A 22,942-nucleotide genomic window follows, 5' to 3' on the forward strand; every position below is an offset into this window, starting at 1 on the left:
CACTTTGTTCTTGGTAAGGGTAGAAGAGACTCTTTAGCTATGGTAAGCAGTTCTTCTAGGAGAAGGACACTCCAAATTGTTCAGTGGCCACTTTGTTCTTGGTAAGGGTATAAGACTCTTTAGCTACGGTAAGCAGTTCTTCTAGGAGAGGGACGCTCCAAATAGTTCAGTGGCCACTTTGTTCTTGGTAAGGGTAGAGGAGACTCTTTAGCTATGGTAAGCAGCTCTTCTAGGAGAAGGACACTCCAAATTGTTCAGTGGCCACTTTGTTCTTGGTAAGGGTAGAAGAGACTCTTTAGCTATGGTAAGCAGTTCTTCTAGGAGAAGGACACTCCAAATTGTTCAGTGGCCACTTTGTTCTTGGTAAGGGTAGAAGAGACTCTTTAGCTATGGTAAGCAGTTCTTCTAGGAGAAGGACACTCCAAATTGTTCAGTGGCCACTTTGTTCTTGGTAAGGGTAGAAGAGACTCTTTAGCTATGGTAAGAAGTTCTTCTAGGAGGACACTCCAAATTGTTCAGTGGCCACTTTGTTCTTGGTAAGGGTAGAGGAGACTCTTTAGCTATGGTAAGCAGTTCTTCTAGGAGAAGGACACTCCAAAATGATCAGTGGCCACTTTGTTCTTGGTAAGGGTAGAAGAGACTCTTTAGCTATGGTAAGCAGCTCTTCTAGGAGAAGGACCCTCCAAAATCAAACCATTGTTTTCTAGTCTTGGGTAGTGCCATAGCCTCTGTACCATGGTCTTCCACTGTCTTTGGTTAGAGTTCTCTTGCTTGGGGGTACACTTGGGCACACTATTCTATCTTGTTTCTCTTCCTTTTTTTAAAGTTTTCATAGTTTATATATAAAAGATTCTAATGTTGTTACTATTCTTGTAATATTTTATTTCAATTGTTAATTACTTATCTTGTAGATTCCTTATTTTCTATCCTCACTGAGCTATTTTCTCTTTTGGAGTCCTTGGGTTGTAGGTTAGCAAATAAGTGTTATGTCTACTGTGTCCTTTGTCGGTTAAAATTTTTTAGTGTTATTTACATCCTGTTAAATTCATAACATTACTTTTAGTTGCTTCCAGCATATAGGAGTGATTACCTCTTTTCTGAATTATTAACTGCCATCTATCTCCCAGGTTTCATTCCCAAAGTTACAGGCTCATACAAAAATTTAAAGGGAAATTATACCTGTGGGTCTACTAATCTCGCTAGTTTCCAACTGATTTCATAAATGCATTGCTAATCTATATTTATTTTCATTATTTTTTTAAAGCTGATACTACTATTACCGCGATTGTCAAGGCTTCCTGTTACCACTGTTACCATTACCCATGGAGATATAACTCTATAGACCTTGACCATTATCATATCTACACTTAAAAATTTGCAGTAAAAAAAAAAAAACGGTAAATGTTTGGCAACATTTATTCCAAGATTTTTCCCGTTTTAAAACGGATATATTGACGTAAAGTAGTTATATTACGGTCACCAACCAGTAAAAGATGATAACAAAGTAAGGTAAAATTACGGTCGCCTGTATTTTACGAAATACAGCTGAGAACAGTATATTTTTACGGAGAATTTCCGATTAAAATAACGGTTTTTTTTTTTCTAACAGTGTATGGCTAGCGTTACTGCTCACCATTCAGAAGCATGTTAAGTAGACCTCTCTTCTAATGATTCTTATTCCTTCTACAGGTGTTCCAGACTCAGACATCCTTGCGAAAGCACTATCTGGTGGCTGGATATTGCATCCCGCTGTTTTTCGTGGGCGTGACGTTAGTCATCACAAAAGGAGAAGGATACGGCACGGACAAAATGTATGTGCTCTTAATGTTCAAAATTTTATGGTAATGTTTGGATAGGGTGCGGGTGGAAGAAAGCTGATGATAGTGAGGAAACATTGTTAAAATGATCAAGACTGCTCCCCACTATTGTCTTTGAAGTGCTTTCATTACTGCTGAAGTTTTGACAGAATCAAAAGCTTTCTTATAATCAATAAATCCCATATATACATATTGGTTTGTCATACTCTGTTGATAAGAGGGTTCTTGGCATTTAAATTTCTTTTGTGTAATATATAGTATTGCAGAATTTTATGATCGTTTTGGTTGCATATTGAAGACGTTCCTCACAATATTGTTACCAAATTGAGACTGAAAATAGTGTCCATTATGTTCTGATCATCTTAATTGAGTTGACAACAATTGTGCGATATGAATATCGTTATGCCATTTTTCAGTTTGAAAACTTTATGAAGCAAAATATAATAGCATACTTATGCACGCACGTATACTATATATATGTTTGAGCCCTTTGCCCTGCAGTGGACTAGCAATGGCTGATGATATATATACATATATGTAACAGAAATTATAACGGTGAAAAAGAAGAAAATAGGAGCCATAAGTAATATAGAATGAGCATCTCTGTAACTATTCTTTATTTTCCTCAGGTGTTGGTTAGCTCCACATAGACCCATATGGATTTTCGCCGGAAGTCTTGCATTTATCATACTGGTATGTATACTTAGACAAATTGTTGACGCATTCAAATTTATCAAACAAATTTCTGGAACATAATATGTTTAGAAATTACAGAATATTCCTTATAATGAAGTTTTCTTTCCTGGCAGATTAATCTAATATCATTCGTTATGACGATGCGCGTGGCTTGGAGAGAACGGCCCACGGTGAAGGGCAAGTCGGTGTCGCAGAAGTCAAGTTCACAGCTAACTAAACGGCTTAGCGGATCCACTGCTATTTTTCTCCTGCTGGGTCTAACTTGGGTCACCGGGTTCTTCTACATGGCTGAGGGTAAAGTCTTGCACAAGAGCATGAGTAGTTTTAATACTTATAATACTTATAATCTACTTATGGTGAGGGGTAGATGGAGATGGTTTTGGCATGCTCTTCGCACTCCCCAAGAGAGATTATTTCACTAAACTTTCAACTGGGCTCCATAAAGCCCCAGAATAGTTGGAAGACCCAGGCCTACAATACGGAGGACTATGAAGCGTAAAGAGGGAGATGATGAATTGAGAAGTATCGATTTAAAAGCTCATGATAGAGACGACTGGGGAAATCTAACCGGGGCCCTTTGCGTCAATAGGCGTAGGAGGAGATTAGTTTCTTGTAGTGTCTGCAACCTCACCATCCTTGTAAGCTAAGGATGGGGGTGTTTTGGGAATCCTATAGGGGTCCTGCTGAGTCATCAGTAGCCATTGTCTGGCCTTCCCTGGTTCTAGCTTGGGTGGTGAAGGCACTTGGGTGCTGATCATACGTATGTATGGTCAGAATCTAGGGCATTGTCCTGCTAGCTAGGGCATTGACACTGTCCTTTGCCTCTGCCATTCGTGAGTGGCCTTTATATCTATAAACTTCTAGTTACAATTCAAAATTAGTCTAATTTCTCAACTGATCTCTTAATAGAAGAGATATGGCAACTTGATAATGGGCAAGACTCGAATTTAAGAAAAGTTTAATAGTTTAAAGTTTTAGTTATTCCTCTTGCAACTTAAGTCATCATTTAAATGCTATTCAACAGAAGTCTAGTCTCACTTTTCTATTATTTAGTCATGACTATTATATAATTTCCTAATATTTTGCCCCCCCCCAAAAAAAAAAATCTTATGTCTTCTTGCTATTTCCTTCAGATTTCTAAACAATCTCCTACTTTTTCCCCACCGTTATCCCTACATTAAGGGGTCGGTCGCCTGATGCGCCCTCTCCAATGCCTTCTATCAAAGGCATCCTCTTCCACCAACCCTCTTCTCTCCATATCATCCTTCCCCTTATCTTGGATGATATGGAGAGAAGAGGTTTGGTGGAAGAGGATGCTTTGATAGAGGGTCTCCTATATAAGCTATCCTCTTCCACCAACCCTCTTCTCTCCATATCATCCTTCCCCTTATCTTGGATGATATGGAGAGAAGAGGTTTGGTGGAAGAGGATGCTTTGATAGAGGGTCTCCTATATAAGCTATCCTCTTCTACCAACCCTCTTCTCTCCATATCATCCTTCACCTTATCTCGGATGATATGGAGAGAAGAGGTTTAGCGGAAGGGGATGCCTTTGATAGAAAGTCTTTTATAAAAGGTATCCTCTTCCACCAACCCACTTCTCTCCATATCCTCCTTCACCTTATCTAGGATGACATGGAGAGAAGAGGTTTAGTGGAAGGGGATGCTTCAATAGAGGGTCTTCTATCAAAGGCATACTCTTCCACCAAACCTCTTCTCTCAATATCATCCTTCACCTTATATTGGATGATATGGAGAGAAGAGGTTTAGCGGAAGGGGATGCCTTTGATAGAAGGTCTCCTACAAAAGGCATCCTTTTCCACCAAACCTCTTCTCTCCATATCATCCTTCCCCTTGTCTAGGATGATATGGAAAGAAGAGGCTTGGTGGAAGAGGATGCTTTGATAGAAGGTCTCCTACAAAAGGCATCCTCTTCCACCAAACCTCTTCTCTCCATATCATCCTTCACCTTATCTCGGATGATATGGAGAGAAGAGGTTTGGTGGAAGAGGATGCTTTGATAGAGGGTCTCCTAAAAAAGGTATCCTCTTCCACAAACACTCTTCTCTCCATATCATCCTTCACCTTATCCCGGATGATATGGAGAGAAGAGGTTTAGCAGAAGGGGATGCCTTTGATAAAAAGTCTCCTACAAAAGGCATCCTTTTCCACCAAACCTCTTCTCTCCATATCATCCTTCACCTTATCCCGGATGATATGGAGAGAAGAGGTTTGATGGAAGATGATGCTTTGATAGAAGGTCTCCTATAAAAGACATCCTCTTCTACCAACCCTCTTCTCTCCATATCATCCTTCACCTTATCTCGGATGATATGGAGAGAAGAGGTTTAGTGGAAGAGGATGCCTTTGATAGAAGGTCTCCTACAAAAGGCATCCTTTTCCACCAAACCTCTTCTCTCCATATCATCCTTCACCTTATATTGGATGATATGGAGAGAAGAGGTTTAGTGGAAGAGGATGCCTTTGATAGAAGGTCTCCTACAAAAGGCATCCTTTTCCACCAAACCTCTTCTCTCCATATCATCCTTCACCTTATCTCGGATGATATGGAGAGAAGAGGTTTAGTGGAAGAGGATGCCTTTGATAGAGGGTCTCCTAAAAAAGGTATCCTCTTCCACAAACACTCTTCTCTCCATATCATCCTTCACCTTATCCCGGATGATATGGAGAGAAGAGGTTTAGCAGAAGGGGATGCCTTTGATAAAAAGTCTCCTACAAAAGGCATCCTTTTCCACCAAACCTCTTCTCTCCATATCATCCTTCACCTTATCCCGGATGATATGGAGAGAAGAGGTTTGATGGAAGATGATGCTTTGATAGAAGGTCTCCTATAAAAGACATCCTCTTCTACCAACCCTCTTCTCTCCATATCATCCTTCACCTTATCTCGGATGATATGGAGAGAAGAGGCTTGATGGAAGAGGATGCTTTGATAGAAGGTCTCCTATAAAGGCCATCCTCTTCTACCATCCCTCTTCTACCATCCCTCTTCTCTCCATATCATCCTTCACCTTATCTCGGATGATATGGAGAGAAGAGTTTTGATGAAAGAGGATGCATTGATAGAAGGTCTCCTATAAAAGCCTTCCTCTTCTACCAAACCTCTTCTCTCCATATCATCCTTCACCTTATATTGGATGATATGGAGAGAAGAGGTTTAGTGGAAGAGGATGCCTTTGATAGAAGGTCTCCTACAAAAGGCATCCTTTTCCACCAAACCTCTTCTCTCCATATCATCCTTCACCTTATATTGGATGATATGGAGAGAAGAGGTTTAGTGGAAGAGGATGCCTTTGATAGAAGGTCTCCTACAAAAGGCATCCTTTTCCACCAAACCTCTTCTCTCCATATCATCCTTCACCTTATCTCGGAGAGAAGAGGTTTGATGGAAGAGGATGCCTTTGATAGAAGGTCTCCTATCAAAGGCATACTCTTCCACCAAACCTCTTCTCTCCATATCATCCTTCACCTTATATTGGATGATATGGAGAGAAGAGGTTTAGTGGAAGGGGATACTTTGATCTTCTATCAAAGGCCTCCTCTTCCACCAACCCACTTCTCTCCATATCATCCTTCACCTTATCTAGGATGATATGGAGAGAAGAGGTTTGATGGAAGACGATGCCTTTGATAGAATGAATTGGATCAAAGGTATCCTCTTCTAACCAAACCTATTAACACAAAATCCTCAACATCTCTACTTTCCAGGGACCCAGATGTTGGCTCTGCTCTTCACGGTTCTCAATTCCCTTCAGGGCTTCGGAATTTTCGTCTTCGGGATCCTTTTCGATGACACAATAAGGCAGGAGGCCAAAGAGGTAATTGGACATCAGGTAAATAAGAGACGGCCATTACTTCTTTTTTACCATAAGACTTAATACTACTTAGTATTCTAGAAGTTTAATTCCAGCTGTGACCAGGTTGTGGAATGATCTTCCTAATCAGGTAGATGAATCGGTGGAACTTCAAAAGTTCAAAGTTGCAAAGAATGTTTTTATGTTGAAAAAGCTAACAGAAGTCTCTTTTAATAGTTTACATATGAAAAATTAATTTCAATATTACTGTTCTAAAATCTTTTTTATATTAATTATTCAGTACTAGTATTGTAGTTTTACTAGGCCTATCATCCAATTCTCCAATATTATCTATAGTTTTCATTCCCATAACAGAAAAAAAACTTTGATTTTGGCCTATATATTTGGCTTACTTAATATTTTACTAAGCCTATCATTTAATTCTCTCTCCAATCTTTTCTAGTTTTCATTCTCATAACAGAAAATAAGGGTAAAAAAGACTTTGATTATAATCCTATATGTTTAACTTACTTAAATATTTACTAAGCCTATCATTTAATTCTCCAATCTTTTCTAGTTTTTATTCTCATAACAGAAAACAAGAAGACTTTGATTATAGGCCTATATGTTTAACTTAAATTTTTACAAGGCCTATCATCCCATCATTCAATTCTCTCTCCAAACTTCTCTAGTTTTCATTCTCATAACAGTAAAAAGAACACTTTGATTATAGGCCTATATGTTTGACTTACAGCTCGAGACGAAAGTGTCGTCCTCCTTCAAGGGGAGCTTCAACCCCCAGAGGAGAGGGAGCTACAATTTCAACACAGAATCAGAAGAGATATCAAGAATGGACACTGTCGTCAAAGCGGGAAGCGGAGAAGAAGAAGAACAGGTCAGCACGGAACAAACCGGTGATTTGGAAGACAAAACGAAGCTCTAGACGCATGTAGATATCAGAGGCAAAATGTTAAAAGTATTTGGAAGACAAAACAAAGCCCTAGACGCATGTATATATCAAAGGCAAAATGTTAAAAGTATTTGGAAGACAAAACAAAGCTCTAGACGCATGTAGATATCAGAGGCAAAATGTTAAAAGTATTTGGAAGACAAAACAAAGCTCTAGACGCATGTATATATCAAAGGCAAAATGTTAAAAGTATTTGGAAGACAAAACAAAGCTCTAGACGCATGTAGATATCAGAGGCAAAATGTTAGAAGTATTTGGAAGACAAAACGAACCTCTAGACGCATGTAGATATCAGAGGCAAAATGTTAAAAGTATTTAGAAGACAAAACAAACCTCTAGACGCATGTATATATCAGAGGCAAAATGTTAAAAGTATTTGCAAGACAAAACGAAGCTCTAGACGCATGTATATATCAGAGGCCAAATGTTAAAAGTATTTGGAAGACGAAACAAAGCTCGAGACGCATGTATATATCAGAAGCAAAATGTTAAAAGTATTTGCAAGACAACACGAAGCTCTAGACGCATGTATATATCAGAGCCCAAATGTTAAAAGTATCTGGAAGACAAAACGAAGCTCTAGACGCATGTAGATATCAGAGGCAAAATGTTAAAAAGTATCTTTAGTACTACGTTGATTGCTCTCCAAGTAATTTGCACCGAGAAAGCTTCAATATGTCCAATATCTTAAGGACATTACAAAATTGCAGTTAATGGGTTTCGAAGGCTCGAGATTTTGTTATCATTCTGTGATACATATGTTATTCTACTTTTTTTTTTTTTTGTAGAATACAGGAACAAACTAGGTACACTTTTCTTATATTACAGCTCAAAAATGACACTCTTCATGGTTTGTTTGCATATCTAATGACAAGTTATAAAACATTCTTTATCAACCCATACCAACAAAATTCTATTAACCACAGTTTCTATTCCATTACTTCTTTATCCTTATGGAAAAAGTGCCCATTAGGCCTATAACCAGAATTTATAATGGATGCCTATTTTTTTTTCTGAGTAAACCACAGTTACGTTTTAACTACTGGAAGAATTATTCCAGTTAAATTTATAGCATTGTGGTTAGTAATACCTTCTCCTTTCGACCTTATTAGTCCCATTGTATAGCAAAGGTCGGCCATTCAAGTCAACTTTATCTATTTCTATTCCTTGCATTATCTTCCCTCATTCTCACTCAACCCATATCCCTCTAAAACCAGATTGCAAGAATGTTCTTAGCCCTTTTGATGTAATACCTAACCTATGAAACAGTCTCGAAGCTCAAATAAAACTGGAGAATGAGCTATAAGTTTAACGCCTCTGTGAAAGTCAAGGATGTTGATATTATTGCCAAACAGATGTTACCAATTAGTGCTTTTAATTGATAGGTGTAGATGGATCTATCCTTGGAATAGCTATGTATATTTATTAGAACTTGTGACTATGGTTTATGTGTTGTCAATTGTGTGTTTAGCTTAGATGAAGAATAACTTTAATGTATTGTGGTAAATTTAATAGTTTGTATATAGCAGAAAATATACACTTATGGTCTTTGGAAAATACACGCACTATGTATGACTATAGAAATCGCCCTATTCCTTCATCAGAAAAAAACACCAAATTAGGAAAAAAAATTACGAAGTTCAATACATTGCAATGGTATGATCAGTGAAATATGCAAGTTTTTGCATCACATAGATATGAAACATTGAACGATTAAGCATTAAGATTACACCATATATCACGGGAAAAAAACTTACATTAGAAAAAAACTCTTTGTACATTTAAAACTCCCCCATACAACACATAACGGATCCAAAAATGACGAAAACCAAAGAATAAACAGAAATAAAACACAAATTAGTCAGGCCACAGAAAAAAACAAAATTCGAGGCCCAGTTACAGCATGAATAAATTACACCATATATCACGGGGAAAAAAACTTACATTAGAAAACAAGCTCTCTATACATTTTGAACGCCCCCATACTAAACATAAAGGTTTCAAAAATGACGAAAACCAAATGATAAATACAAATACAAAACAAATTAGCCAGGACCCACAAAAAAAAACAAAATTCAATGTCCAGTGTAGGTACTTACTCACATCACTGTTGGAGCGGGGGAAGTCACTAAGACTGATTTGTTATAATCACAGCTAAGTACAATTGACCATACCCACAGGGTGAGTTATTCCAAATGTATACACCAATATGTATGTACTCAAATCACAGCTGGAACTCGGAAAATCACTAAATCTGATTCGTTATCACAGCAAAAAGATCACTCGACAACACTCGCAGTGTGAGCGAGTTCAAATGTAAACAAACTTCAGACACGATTTCAGCACCAAACATTAGCCAACACATAAGGTAACAGACATGGACTCCTGAGTCCTCGTGTAATAGTAAAGTCTTTTTTTTTTTTATTTCATTTGCTCCCTAAACATTAAATGTTCTATCTAGTGCAGTACAAGGCCACCCATAATAAGTTGGTTTACTTTGAAGCAAACCCCAGAGATGAATCGACATGTCTGAGGCCTTGGTCTTACAGTGGGCTAGAAACAGCTGCATTTGTTGTTGTTGTTTATATATATATATATATATATATATATATATATATATATATATATATATATATATATATATATATATATATATATATATATATATATGTACAGTACATGCAACGTGAAAATTATAAGTTCGACTAATCTTGGGCTAGCCAACCATCGGCTTTATTTTAAGCAACGATTTGGGCAGTGTCTCCAAGTTTCGGTTTCCTATCTTGGTTAAAGCTCTTCGTGGACTGGCTACTTCAGGCTACTTAGTGTTACCTAACAACTTTTCGTATTTCTTCTTAGTTAAAGGGGAAGAAGAAGAAGAAGAAGAAGAAGAAGAAGAAGAAGAAGAAAAGAGTGGCCCTAAACCTTCGACGAATCATAGGTTTCATTTATGAAGGATAGGCCTATGTATAATAAACATAAGCCTATCCTTGGGGAACTCAAGTCTAATAATTTCCTAACATTATCTTGGATTGTATTTATGAATTCATTACACTGTATATATCCCAGCACAGGGCCCGTGAGGCCATTTACATTAGAGGTTTAAAGGCCGCTCATGAATGGCAGAGGCAAGGGACAGTGACAATGCCTTGGCAGGACAGTGCCGTAGAGACTGACCATATATCCATACGATCAGCGCCAAGCCCCTTCTCCACCCAAGCTAAGACCAAGGAGGGCCAGGCAATGGCTGCTGGTGACTTAGCAGATAGACCTATGGGCGCCCCCTAAGCCACCATCCTTAGCTCACAAGGATGGTATGGTTGCAACGACCAAAGAAACTAACGAGTTTGAGCGGGACTCAAACCCCAGTCTGGCGTTCACCAGTCAGGGACGTTACCACATCGGCCACCGCAACCCCTAAAATGGTTTTAAGGTCTCTCATGATTGTCGAAGGCAAGGGAGAATCCATTGTGTTTTCCTAGATATTCTAGACTTTAGAATGGAGAAGTCAATCTCCTCCACTTTTACCAGCCAAGTTATAACCAGGGGAGGGGGGTGGGGGGTGGGGGGTGGGCAGGTGATTTCTTCCCATGACTTGATAGGTAGACCTAGGGCTGACTTAAGCTCCCAATCTCTAGCTCTCTCCAAGCTAGCTCCACCATTTGTTTTTGCTTTACTCAAGACTGGGTTAGATATTCAAGTTAAAATATTCAGAGCATGATTGTCTATTTGCCTTATATCTACCTGTCTCAGAGACGAACACCAATTCTTGAAATCTTGACTGGGTTAATGATACAATTCTAGTCGGTTTTCTTAAGCTATTTATTTTGTCCTCATTTCTTGATTGTTCACAGGGAGGCGAAATACATTGGGTGTGATCCACTACCAAAATAAAGGAAAAGACAATATCCTTTGTCGTAAACATTCACATAAACAAAATAAGAAATCAATGAACAATAATTGAGAGTCAAGAGGAAGACATGTTTATTTTTTTTTTTCATTAGATTATAAGGCAGAGAGTTTGGTCTCTCGTTCTGCATGAGCATAAGTACACATCAATACACACACACATCCAGTTCAGTGAGATCAAGAAGAACTTACAGTTTGTAATATCAAAATATCAGAGAGCAATGGGCAAGCTCTTTTCTCTGTTACTGTTCAATACCTTCAAGTTTGTATTCATGCAAATATAAATGAATTTTCAACCTTGACATAACTGTAAACATGCAAATTACTTCTCACTTTCAATTGATTACATAACAACCTCTGAAAATTCGCAAAACAAATTTTATACCCAAGACGCATCACATCACAGATATCAGAAATTTTGATCGTACTTCAAAAAACCACTTGATTTACCACGTTAAAAGAAATGATTAGGCTGATTAAACTCCACTTACTGCCTCCATCAAGATAAGTTATCAATACAAGCAAAATGTCCATTGCTACGCGAGCAATAACTAAAATTTAGTCTTTTATACATATTTTGATATTGCAAAATGAAAGCTCCTCATCATTTCGTGGATTTTACAATTGAGACATTATCCTATTTAAGCTCAGGAGAGATAAACCGAGTTTGCCAAAAGCCATCATCGCATTAAAGGAAAATTCATTCTTATTTTACAATGTATAGCATATCAAGGAATTTGGCAATGACGATTTTCCTCACCTTTGAGTTCCAGAGTCAATTAGAATGAGACAGTATTTGAATTTTCATAAACCTTTCAAGGACGTGACAGGATTACACCCCTAAAACTGACCATTTATCAACTCTAATGTGATGTACCCTGTTGTTTGAAAAGCACCAAAGTAGTGTTTTCACAAAATAAATATAAATTGTTGATGTCAAAACTTCTGGACCGGTATAACACAAATTCCGTCTTCCAGCAACTGAGTAAGTTCTGGCACATCTTCCAGGATTTACACATTATCAGCTACATCTTCCAGGTCTTGCATAGCTTCAGGTGCTACTACTGTGTAACAACAGCCAGGACACACCTATTACCAGCCACCACTTCCAGAATATGTCTAAAAGCAGCACCGTCTCCAAGGAAATGCATATAATTAGCTACGACTTCCAGAATCTTTTAGAAGCAACCACTACTTTCAGAATCTTTACAGCAGCAGCCACCTCTTCAAGGATATGCCCATCATCAGCTGCCAATTCCAAACTCTGTCTAGAAATAACCACCAATTTTAGGATACGCTCATCACCAGCCGCCACTTCAAGAATTTATTGAGCAGTAGTTATCACTTTCAGGATATGCCCACTATAAGCCGCCACTTCCAGAATCTGTTTAGCAGCAGCCACCACTTTCAGAATATGCCCATCATCAGCTGCCACTTCCAGAATCAGTATAGCAGTAGCCACCACTTTCAGGATTGCCCATCATAAGCCGTCACTTCCAGAATATATCTAGTAGCAGTCGTCTCTTCTCAAATTTCTATCACATCAGTCAACCTTTTCTAGGAATTGTCCATCATCTGTCTCTTTTTCCAGGATACCTCTAATAATAGCCACCTCTTCCAGGATTTTATAAGGATTAGGAAACCCTTCTAGAACCTGCCTATCATTAGCCACCTTTTCCATGATTTAATTCACAATAGCCACCTTTCCAAGATATATTGCAAGACGGTTTTCAATTAGCTTTCGTATTGATTAATTAACTGTACTAAAACGTACGGCCACCTTGTCAGTTTTGGAGGTGTATTCTTGTATTTCTGTGGACCATTATTCTCTTAATCTTTTCTGATTACAGACACAAAATTTCCTAACAGGTCTATACTATTACAGTATGCGTAATGCTTTTCTAGAAACAAGAGGAAGGAAAGAAAATACCTTGGCTGCATTTGAACTGTCACAATAACTTTCAAAACCCATCATCTGTCCGCTGAAAAGATTATTAAGTTTTCATTTTGCAGAAGAACAACTTTAACATTCAATTGTTACCAGATTATATACTTTCCTTGGATGAGTTTTGAAGTCGACGCAATACTTCAGACTACTTATTTTGCTTTCATGCAACTTGAAGCAACTACTTTATTAAAGCTTCTCTCCCAGCGTCCCTCCTGGTAACACTACTCTACTATTCTGTCCCACACTGTCTAGCCTCTGGATTACAGAAGGTACAAAGATCGTATTAACTCTCAACATTCCAAATGCAGCCAAAGACTTACAGCATCGCTCTAAAATTCGGACGTTGAAATACCACTAGTAACGGTTTATACACACGATTTTTTTGTTGTGATAAACAATATTACTCATTTTTTACCCAAAACACTCTTTACAGGCATCGACTATATGTGTTCGTCCAGGTATGTAAGAACTCCTTTCAAGTGTTAGCTTCAAACTCTTAGATTGCCCCTGCCAAATCACACGAGGTGACGCTCTGCCAATTCTAGATATCAAAGGCGTGTCATTTTGGTTATTTACTGACGAAAGCAAATATTAAATTAATTTCACCGATATTCATTTCTGCGCGGACACCGTCACCACCAAAACATTACAATGGGATGGTTTATGAAAACTGGCCACCTCGTTACGATAGGACGGTTTATGAAAACCAGCCACCTCGTTACGATGGGACGGTTTATGTATGAAAACCGGCCACCTCGTTACGATGAGACGGTTTATGAAAACCAGCCACCTCGTTACGATGGGACGATTTATTAAAACTGGCCATCTCGTTACAAGGGAACAGTTTATAAAAACCAGCCACATCATTACGATGGGAAGATTTATGAAAACCAGCCATGTCGTCACGATGAGACGGTTTATGAAAACCGGCCACCTCGTTACAAGGGGATGGTTTATGAAAACCGGCCACCTCATTACAAGGGGATGGTTTATGAAACCCAGCCACCTTGTTACGATGGGACGGTTTATGAAAACCGGCCACTTCGTCAGTGTTGTGCGTCTGAAGACAGTGCCTCAAGAATGTTCTCTGGCATCTTTTAGCATCTTGCTACCAAAATGTACACAAAGCCGACTTCACGCAAGTTCCTGCTTCTATAACCTCTCTTTAGCAACGACTCATAACTTCCTCTTTACAGCAATATGGAGAAAACATTGGCTTCTTGGTACACAATGTTTGTGGACAAATGCTAAAACGTAGCAAGTACATATCCATTTGACACTGCTGTTGCAAACTGAATCCCAATGAGGCATAAAGATTATAAGGCCACCCGTATTGAGACTTACGAAAAATATTTCAAATCCAATACAGTAAATAAATCACAATGTAAAGCAGGACTTCATTAGAATGACTCTGAACCACGGAGTACCAAAGGAAAACCTTGAGCTAGTGAAATTCTCACCAAGAAATTTGGAGGCAAAAATGGTGAATGGAAGATCGAGGTATGATCTCTCTTATCTTAATTAACATCGACGTATTAATGAATTTATCATTTATTATAAAGAATGTATATGTAAATCATCCCATTAAAAGAAAATAGAGAGTATCCAATGAGTTTTTAGAGGCAATGAATGTGCTATTATGTTCTATGTTCATAGGATAAAACCTTCTTCAAGAGCACAAAAATATAAATCTGTACATATTAATTTTTAGTAAGATTGTAATGTAAACCTTAATAAAGGAAATACAAAAAATCATAAATGTGTATTTCTTACAGATCACAGCGATAGCTGAATTTCCTTAATCACTTGCCAGGTAAACTGTATTTATTAACTCCTATAGTGTATCAAATATTTGAGAAATTTCATTTTACAAAAATAATTTTGTCGGGCCATCTAAGTGTCTTTAATGTAATCCATCCCAATTGCGTAATTTTTAAGTACGAACAGCTCACGAAAGTACAACCGTATCCAGTACCTAGACTCCGGATAGCAAGGTTGGTAGCGTCGCGGACTTCTATTTCAGAGGTCCCGAGTTCGGTCCCCGCCAGGGACGCGAATACCGTAAGACCTTCTAGCGGTGGGTGCTCCCAGGGTGGCGCCTGGGGGGGAGGTTAGAGGGGACTAGCGATAGTCCCTGCTGGCTAATGGTCGCCCGAGGAGAACGATGTAAATCGTCTCAGTGGAGACCTAATACCCGCAACTTTAACTTTTAATATAATGCCCCTCTACACGGAGGGCAAATACAGGGCAGGCACTCTGATTTGCCCCCATATTCTTTCACTTTGAAACAGTGTTACCAGATTAAACAGTCCGAGACACAGGCAGGCGAACGTAGGACTTAGTCCAGACGCTGGTCAGAGGCTAGGTGAGCAGCTATTCCAGTCCTTCAACAACAAGCACGGCCACTTAGATGGTTTGCCCTGGATTCCCTCGTCTATGACGTCATCTGCTCTCTTCGTCACCGATCAAACAAAATTGGCAACAGTGTTTGCCCGCCGTACACTGCTCCTCATGTGGAAGGGCCTTGAGTATATCTCTACTATCCACAACAGAACTATATAATCTTAAGTCCCTGGAGCTAATCAAGCAAAACTATTATTTCCAAATTCTAGTTATTCTAGACAAACATTTCGTCCCACATAATGGAACTTGTATCTAATCTTAAGAGAAATAGTTCTTAAGGTCATTCTAGAACCATCATCCCAAATCTAGTTGGTAGCTCCAATAGGTTGTCTAACTTCGAATAAGCCACACCCCAATCTTACGAAATATCTTCCAACATTCCTTTAACCCTTTCAGTGCCAGTGATAACTTCAACGAAACTTCTGATGAAGCAAAAATTTCAAGACCACTTCTTCTTTTTCTGCATCTTTTCACACTTTATGTGGTGTTGATGTTTCTGGCCAGCGTTCTCCATCTAGCTCTGTCCCGCACTTCATCATATATATGCCCTAGCATTAATTCTAATCTCACAATCTTCACTGGCCATATTGGTTTTGGCTAATTTTTCATGGCCGGATGCCTTTCCTACCGCTAACCCTCCCCATTTACCCGGGCTTGGGACCGGCACCAAGTTGAGGCTTGTTGATATCTATTGGATAGCTCTCATCAAGACCTTTCCATCGAATATCTACTTTCTAGATTTTAGGTGATTTTAAAAGATAGTTTCCCTTTTCATATTATTACAAAGTCACCATTAGCAGTAAAAGGGTTAAGAGCGAACACGAACGAACAACTTCACTGAGACAAAAAAGACAACCATTAAAATTCCATGTTCATAAGAGACCCACAATTATCTACAATTTCTTAATCCCTTTCTTGGTCATCGAAATAAAAGACCAGTCAGTTCCAAAAAATCAAAAAGAGCTTCAAAATCTACTACCAGTCTCGTTAACTACTTCCAGAACAGTAGAAACACCCTCAAGAGCAGACATCATCCTGTTTATTCATAATCACCGCACGTAGAAACAAATGCAAGATTTCCAGCATGCAAAGAAACATTACCTACTCTGACAATTTTAACTGTGTTATCGGAGCACGCTTCGTTTTAATCAGTTTACCTGGGTTTGCCAACTGGCGGGGTTATACCTGTGCTATCATACACACCATTCCTGCTGGGTAGAATTTCCGTCCAAAACTGGAAAAATCTGGCTTTTATGGACAGCTACTGGACCAAGGAGATCCCTGTACTGGACCCTACTTAAGACTAGCACCTCCTACATCCTAGGTCAACTCCTATGGTGGTTATACAACGCTATATCCTAATGAATAGTTACTGTTACTCCTAGCGACCATTTTTCTCATCTAACCTACATAGGGACCTTTATATATTTAATAATGATATTCCATATCAAGACAAAAGGCAACGAACACCTGCTATGAATATGAGAAAGGTGTAAATGACTCAGAGAACCTGTTAGATAAAAGTTCCACTGGTAAACATCTAAATAAACAGACTTCGGGAACTTAATTGAAATTTCTTTCCAAACAATCAAGCATTATTTCACACTCTCAGGAGACTCTGTTATCCTAATTTTGATAAAGGGCTGCGCGTACTTAAACCCCGATGGTTTTAAGTTCTTTTGATCATTCTTTTGAAGGGATTAGGGCCTGGCCAGATCAAGCGCGGCTAGCGGCGAGGTTAGCGACAAGAGGTAATGGCGGCAAATTGAAACCTTAGGTATCTTATGTAGGTGGCCAGATAGGAGGCGCGAGGCTTCCCGCGCCTCCTATCTGGCCACCTACATAAGATACCTAAGGTTTCAATTTGCCGCCATTATCTCTTGTCGCTAACCTCGCCGCTAGCCGCGCTTGGTCTGGCCGAGCCCTTAATCAGGTTTAGAATCAAAGGAAGTCAGATTGAAGTCACAATGTGCAATTTACCCGTAAAACTTACTTAATAAAAGAAGCGAGAAAAGATATGTATTCAAATCAACATTGTCAACGCTGTCAATCCCAAATCCATCTTGGTCTAGCACATTGTTTCAACGGACCCTCGTTTCAGCGGACGATCGTTTTAACGGACGATCGCTTTAACGGACGATTGCTTTAGCGGACGATCGCTTTAGCGGACGACAATTCCTTCTCATCAGATAAGAATTTTGCATTGAATTTCAGATCAACTTTTGCATTAGAAATAAAAGTAAAGTTTAAAGAAACCATCACGTTTACATTAAAGAGGTAACTGCTATATTTTTTTATCTATCTTCGTCCAATTTTTTTATATCAACAATTTTCCTTTTCCTTATATATTCTTAACAATAGATTGTTATGCTCCTCGTCAACCTTCTCCAAATGCAAATCACTTTATCAAGGTCTCATCACATACACATACACTTCAAAATTTCCAGTTTCCATGTCACATCAGGTCAAATTTAATCCTTCCAGGTTCCAGTATAGCAAGACACCTAGATTGTGAGTAAAAATTTCAAATGTATCTGGATTTAAGTTTATTTAGAAAAAAATTTACCATTCATTTTGAAAAATAGAGAATACACCCTGAGCAGACTGCAGCAATTGGTTAGACAGTAGCTTCGCATTTTCAAATTCACACCAGAGGAATTATAAGCTCTTGGTTATGTACACACACGGACAGATGGCGCTGCACGACAAACGACTTTCAACTTACGACCTAAACAACTTTTATGTCACTTTACTTTGCGAGAAGACGACTCTCGCTTTTGCAATTGTTTGAAAAGTAAATTACCTCCTAATGTAATTATGTATTATATGCAAAAGATAATGGAAAAATTACACAATTTGGAAATAAAGGTGACCTATTTCAAAATTGCAATTGTTTGAAAAGTAAATTACCTCCTAGTGTAATTAAATAATATATGCAAATTATATTAATGGAAAATTACACAATTTGGAAATAAAGGTGACCTATTTCGAAATTGCAATTGTTTGAAAAGTAAATTACCCCATAATGTAATTATATAATATATGCAAATGATAATGGAAAATTAGACAATTAGGAAATAAAGGTGACCTATTTAGAAATTGCAATTGTTTGAAAAATAAATTACCTCATAATGTAGTTATATAATATATGCAAATTATATTAATGGAAAATTACACAAGATGGAAATAAAGGTGACCTATTTCGAAATTACAATTGTTTGAAAAGTAAATTACCCCATAATGTAATTATATAATATATGCAAATGATAATGAAAAAATTACACAATTTGGAAATAAAGGTGACCTATTTCGAAATTACAATTGTTTGAAAAGTAAATTATCCCATAATGTAATTATATAATATATGCAAATTATGATAATGGGAAAATTACACAATATGGAAATAAAGGTGACCTATTTTGAAAAAATCCTAGTATACAATTGTTTGAAAAGTAAATTACCTCATAATGTAATTATGTAATATATGCAAATTATATTAATTGAAAATTAGACAATTTGGAATTAAAGGTGACTTATTTCGAAAGCACACTTATTTTATATATATATATATATATATATATATATATATATATATATATATATATATATATATATATATATGTATATATATATATATATATATATATATATATATATATATATAAAGGGAAAAATTTCCTGGTAAACAATAATTTGAAAAGTAAATTACCTCCTAATGTAATCATATAATATAAGCAAATTATATCAAGGATGAATCACACAATTTAAAAATAAAGGTGACCTATTTTTTGAAAGCACACGCTTTTATATAAAGGAAATAATTTCCTGGTAAAATGTGCATATACACAATATATGCAATCAATTTTGGAATCAAAATCGCATGGTTATACGTATATAAATTTCAAACATGATTGGACAGAATGCTTAAATAGGTAGATGAGTTGAACTAGAACAATAACAAATAACAATTCTTGTTCATTAAAAGCATCTAAATAAAGAAAAATAACTGAAAAACGTCACCCTCAACATCTTTTATAAAAAGTTCATATTGATTCATTTCAAATGTAAGACAACTATACTCAATTTATTTTAATGAGGCGCATTTCCGCTGACTCGCAGGGGTGTCTTTTTAAGGTAAAGGTGTTTGGTTTCAGTTCCAATTTCATCACGATAGATGCTCACCAGAACGTCAGCCAGGCAAGCCCAACCACGGCAGTGGCCTCCCCAGTAAACAGCTTAAACTCACAGTCCCAGGCGGGGATCGATCTGCTGCCATGCGTATGCGAGGCGAACACGTTACCGCTGTACTGGCCAGGAGGCTAGCTTGGAATATAATTCTAACCAACCAGCTAGTAGGAAACTTTGGCAGGGGTGCCCTTTTAGCTCGAAAGGGTTTCATACTAGCTAATTGGCTGGACAAAATAATTCCAACCAATCATAAAGTAGGAAACTTTTCCGAGCTAAAGGGGCACCCCTGCGAGTCAGTGCAAACGCGCCTCTTTAAAAAAAAATATAGTATAAAACATTACATGTAAGATAATAAGGTAAATTTAGCCTAATCTGAAAATGTGAAAAAATGCATTGATATATATCATTTCCTGACAAATCATATCACATTTTATTTTTTACAAAGTACCGAGTGGCGATGGAGACCAAAGAGATTCCAAGTTATAAATATCTGTGAACTAGAAAGTTAAAAGTCACTACCATCTTACACTAATCATATCTGCTTAAAATATATATATAAAAAAATCATCATTTTCCTCTCTCTCTTTTCTTTTCACCACGAATAAACATAGATTTACGTTTATACATGAGTATGTTTGTATGTATATTTATGTATCACAAGTGTTATACAAATATACATACATAAATACGTGCGCATGAATTCTTTACAAAACCTATCCTTTAGCCGTCACAGATGGAAACTATAAATTCTATCGAAGATGCTAATGGGAATAATTCATAATGACGATAATAATAATAGGAATAATGATAATAATAACAATAATACTTAAGCACCATTCCTAAGTGACAACGACCCTCTCGCATTCTAAAATACCAATTAGTTTTCTCTTTATAGTATATATATATATATATATATATATATATATATATATATATATATGTATATATATACATATATATATATATAAATTTATAAATATATGTATATATATATATATATATATATATATATATATATATAGTATACATATACATATATATATACATATATATATATATATATGTATATATATATATATATATATATATATATATATATATATATATATATATATATATATATATATATATACACGCATACATATACATGTGGGCAAGTACCTTTAAGCAACAGACTCATGGTTCGAGGTCATCCCAGTTGTTTATATGTATTCCTGTATATATATATATATATATATATATATATATATATATATATATATATATATATTCTAATTATTAACAGTGCACATTATCTAAACATTGAGTAGACATGACAAAGGAGGGCTAATACTCAGGCTGTAATTCCACCTGAGGCAAGAACAGTGGCGAGCGACAAATTGTCGCCTCCCGGACGTTTTCCTCCAAATGCGAGAGAATCGGATTTATGCAAAGCTACTGGTTTAATTATTTATTTTTTTCTCTTCTATCACAGGTAAATCTGTTATCTGGTGCTATCCCTTTTATTCGGTTCTAATAGCTAAATATATGTACTGTATATGGATACTTACGCGTATCTTGATACATATATATGTGTATATAGTATATGTATATATATATTTATACTTTATACATTTCACCTATACATATGTTTATGTAGATTATGTTATGCATGTACTTACAAGCATATAAATTTTATGTATGTATATATATACATATGTATATATATATATATATATATATATATATATATATATATATATATATATATATATATAAACTTACATTCAAGCTCAATAACACTCTGAGTAGAGTATATGCTTGTAAACATACGCACACATATCTACAGAGAAACATTAGTTGAAGCATATTATACAAGTCATATTTATCTATCTAAAATTATTACTCTTCTTTCACAGGTCATCATATTTGCAGATGAGAACTTTTGGAAAAATATAGTCTTTGCGTTAAAAAGAGGCGGATTCATGTCGCGCGTTATGAATTACAATAATTACAATCATACCACTGGGTTTAGAGAATGATGACATTCCGTTCAACCCAATGGGGATGTCTGCCTTGTTTGATTTGGAAGTGAAAAATAATTCTAGTTTGAAATCGTCATGTTTTGACCGGCCAATGTTTACACCATAACTTGGTACCGTATGTGTTTCATACACGCTCATACAATATAATGCTAATTCATTATCTCTTGCTCTCTCCCATATTATTAATAGAACCTTTTTAAGCTTGCCACTGCATGTTTTGGTTACAATGGAATGTTGTGAACAGTACGTGTTTCATACACGCTCATACAATGTAATGCTAATTTATTATCTCTCGCTCTTTCCTACATTGATAATAGAACCTGATTAAGCTTGCCACTGCATGTTTTAGTTTGCAAGTATTTTTCCTGGAAACACATTAGGCCTTTTTTTGCAAGCAGCGAGCTGTAGCTGATGAAAATGAAAAACCAGGACCTTGCTGCTTAAGATATTGGCTTCCCGACTGGACGGGAAGCAGCGAGCACAAGCCGCGAGCGTGAACACCTCGAACAAGAAATGACTAGTGTGATCCTGGCATTAGAATGTCACAAAAACTCAAACAAACTAAAACATGATATGGAAAGCTTAAACAGTTCGTTCTATTATCAGTGTGAATGTCACAAAAATCCCAAAAAAAAATAAAACATGATATGGCAACCTTAAACGGTTTGTTCTATTATCAGTGTAAATGTCACAAAAATTCAAACAAAATAAAACATGATATGGAAAGCTTAAAAAGTTCGTTCTATTATCAGTGTAAATTTCATAAAAATTCAAACAAAATAAAACATGGTATGGCAATCTTAAACTGTTTTTTCCATTATCAGTGTGGATGTCACAAATATTCAAACAAAACAAAACATACTATGGCAAGATTAAAGTTTTTTTCTATTATCAGGGTAGGAGAGAGTGAGACCTAAAGAAACAATATCATTAAATTGATAAACGTGTATGAAACACATACGTTACAGCTGTTGCTTTTTTATATATATGAATGCAGGGATAGTAAGCTCAAGGACTGCATTTGGGGCCTGCAATTATGACGATGTGACCTATCCATGGATCGGGGATAGAAGGCAACTATAGGATAGTGAAAGGATAGTGAAGCATTCACAGTGTCTAACAGCCAATTCACGATATTCATGTCTATTCAGAGATTTCTAAATAAATACCATT

General features: G+C 36.8%; 1 protein-coding gene across 1 annotated transcript in view; it reads left to right on the forward strand.

The window, feature by feature from the left end:
• Positions 1 to 7,712, forward strand: part of LOC137643323 (adhesion G protein-coupled receptor L4-like) — a 21,093-nt gene extending 13,381 nt beyond the window's left edge. Inside the window, exons 13-17 of the mRNA XM_068376159.1 lie at positions 1,690 to 1,811; positions 2,447 to 2,510; positions 2,627 to 2,807; positions 6,242 to 6,366; positions 7,082 to 7,712. Of these exons, the coding sequence (XP_068232260.1) occupies positions 1,690 to 1,811; positions 2,447 to 2,510; positions 2,627 to 2,807; positions 6,242 to 6,366; positions 7,082 to 7,270 (681 nt within the window). The 3' untranslated portion in view covers positions 7,271 to 7,712. The remainder of the gene's footprint in view (positions 1 to 1,689; positions 1,812 to 2,446; positions 2,511 to 2,626; positions 2,808 to 6,241; positions 6,367 to 7,081) is intronic.
• The last annotated feature ends 15,230 nt before the right edge of the window (positions 7,713 to 22,942 follow it).

Source organism: Palaemon carinicauda, chromosome 6, assembly GCF_036898095.1.
Source record: "Palaemon carinicauda isolate YSFRI2023 chromosome 6, ASM3689809v2, whole genome shotgun sequence".
Taxonomy (NCBI): Eukaryota; Metazoa; Arthropoda; class Malacostraca; order Decapoda; family Palaemonidae; genus Palaemon; species Palaemon carinicauda.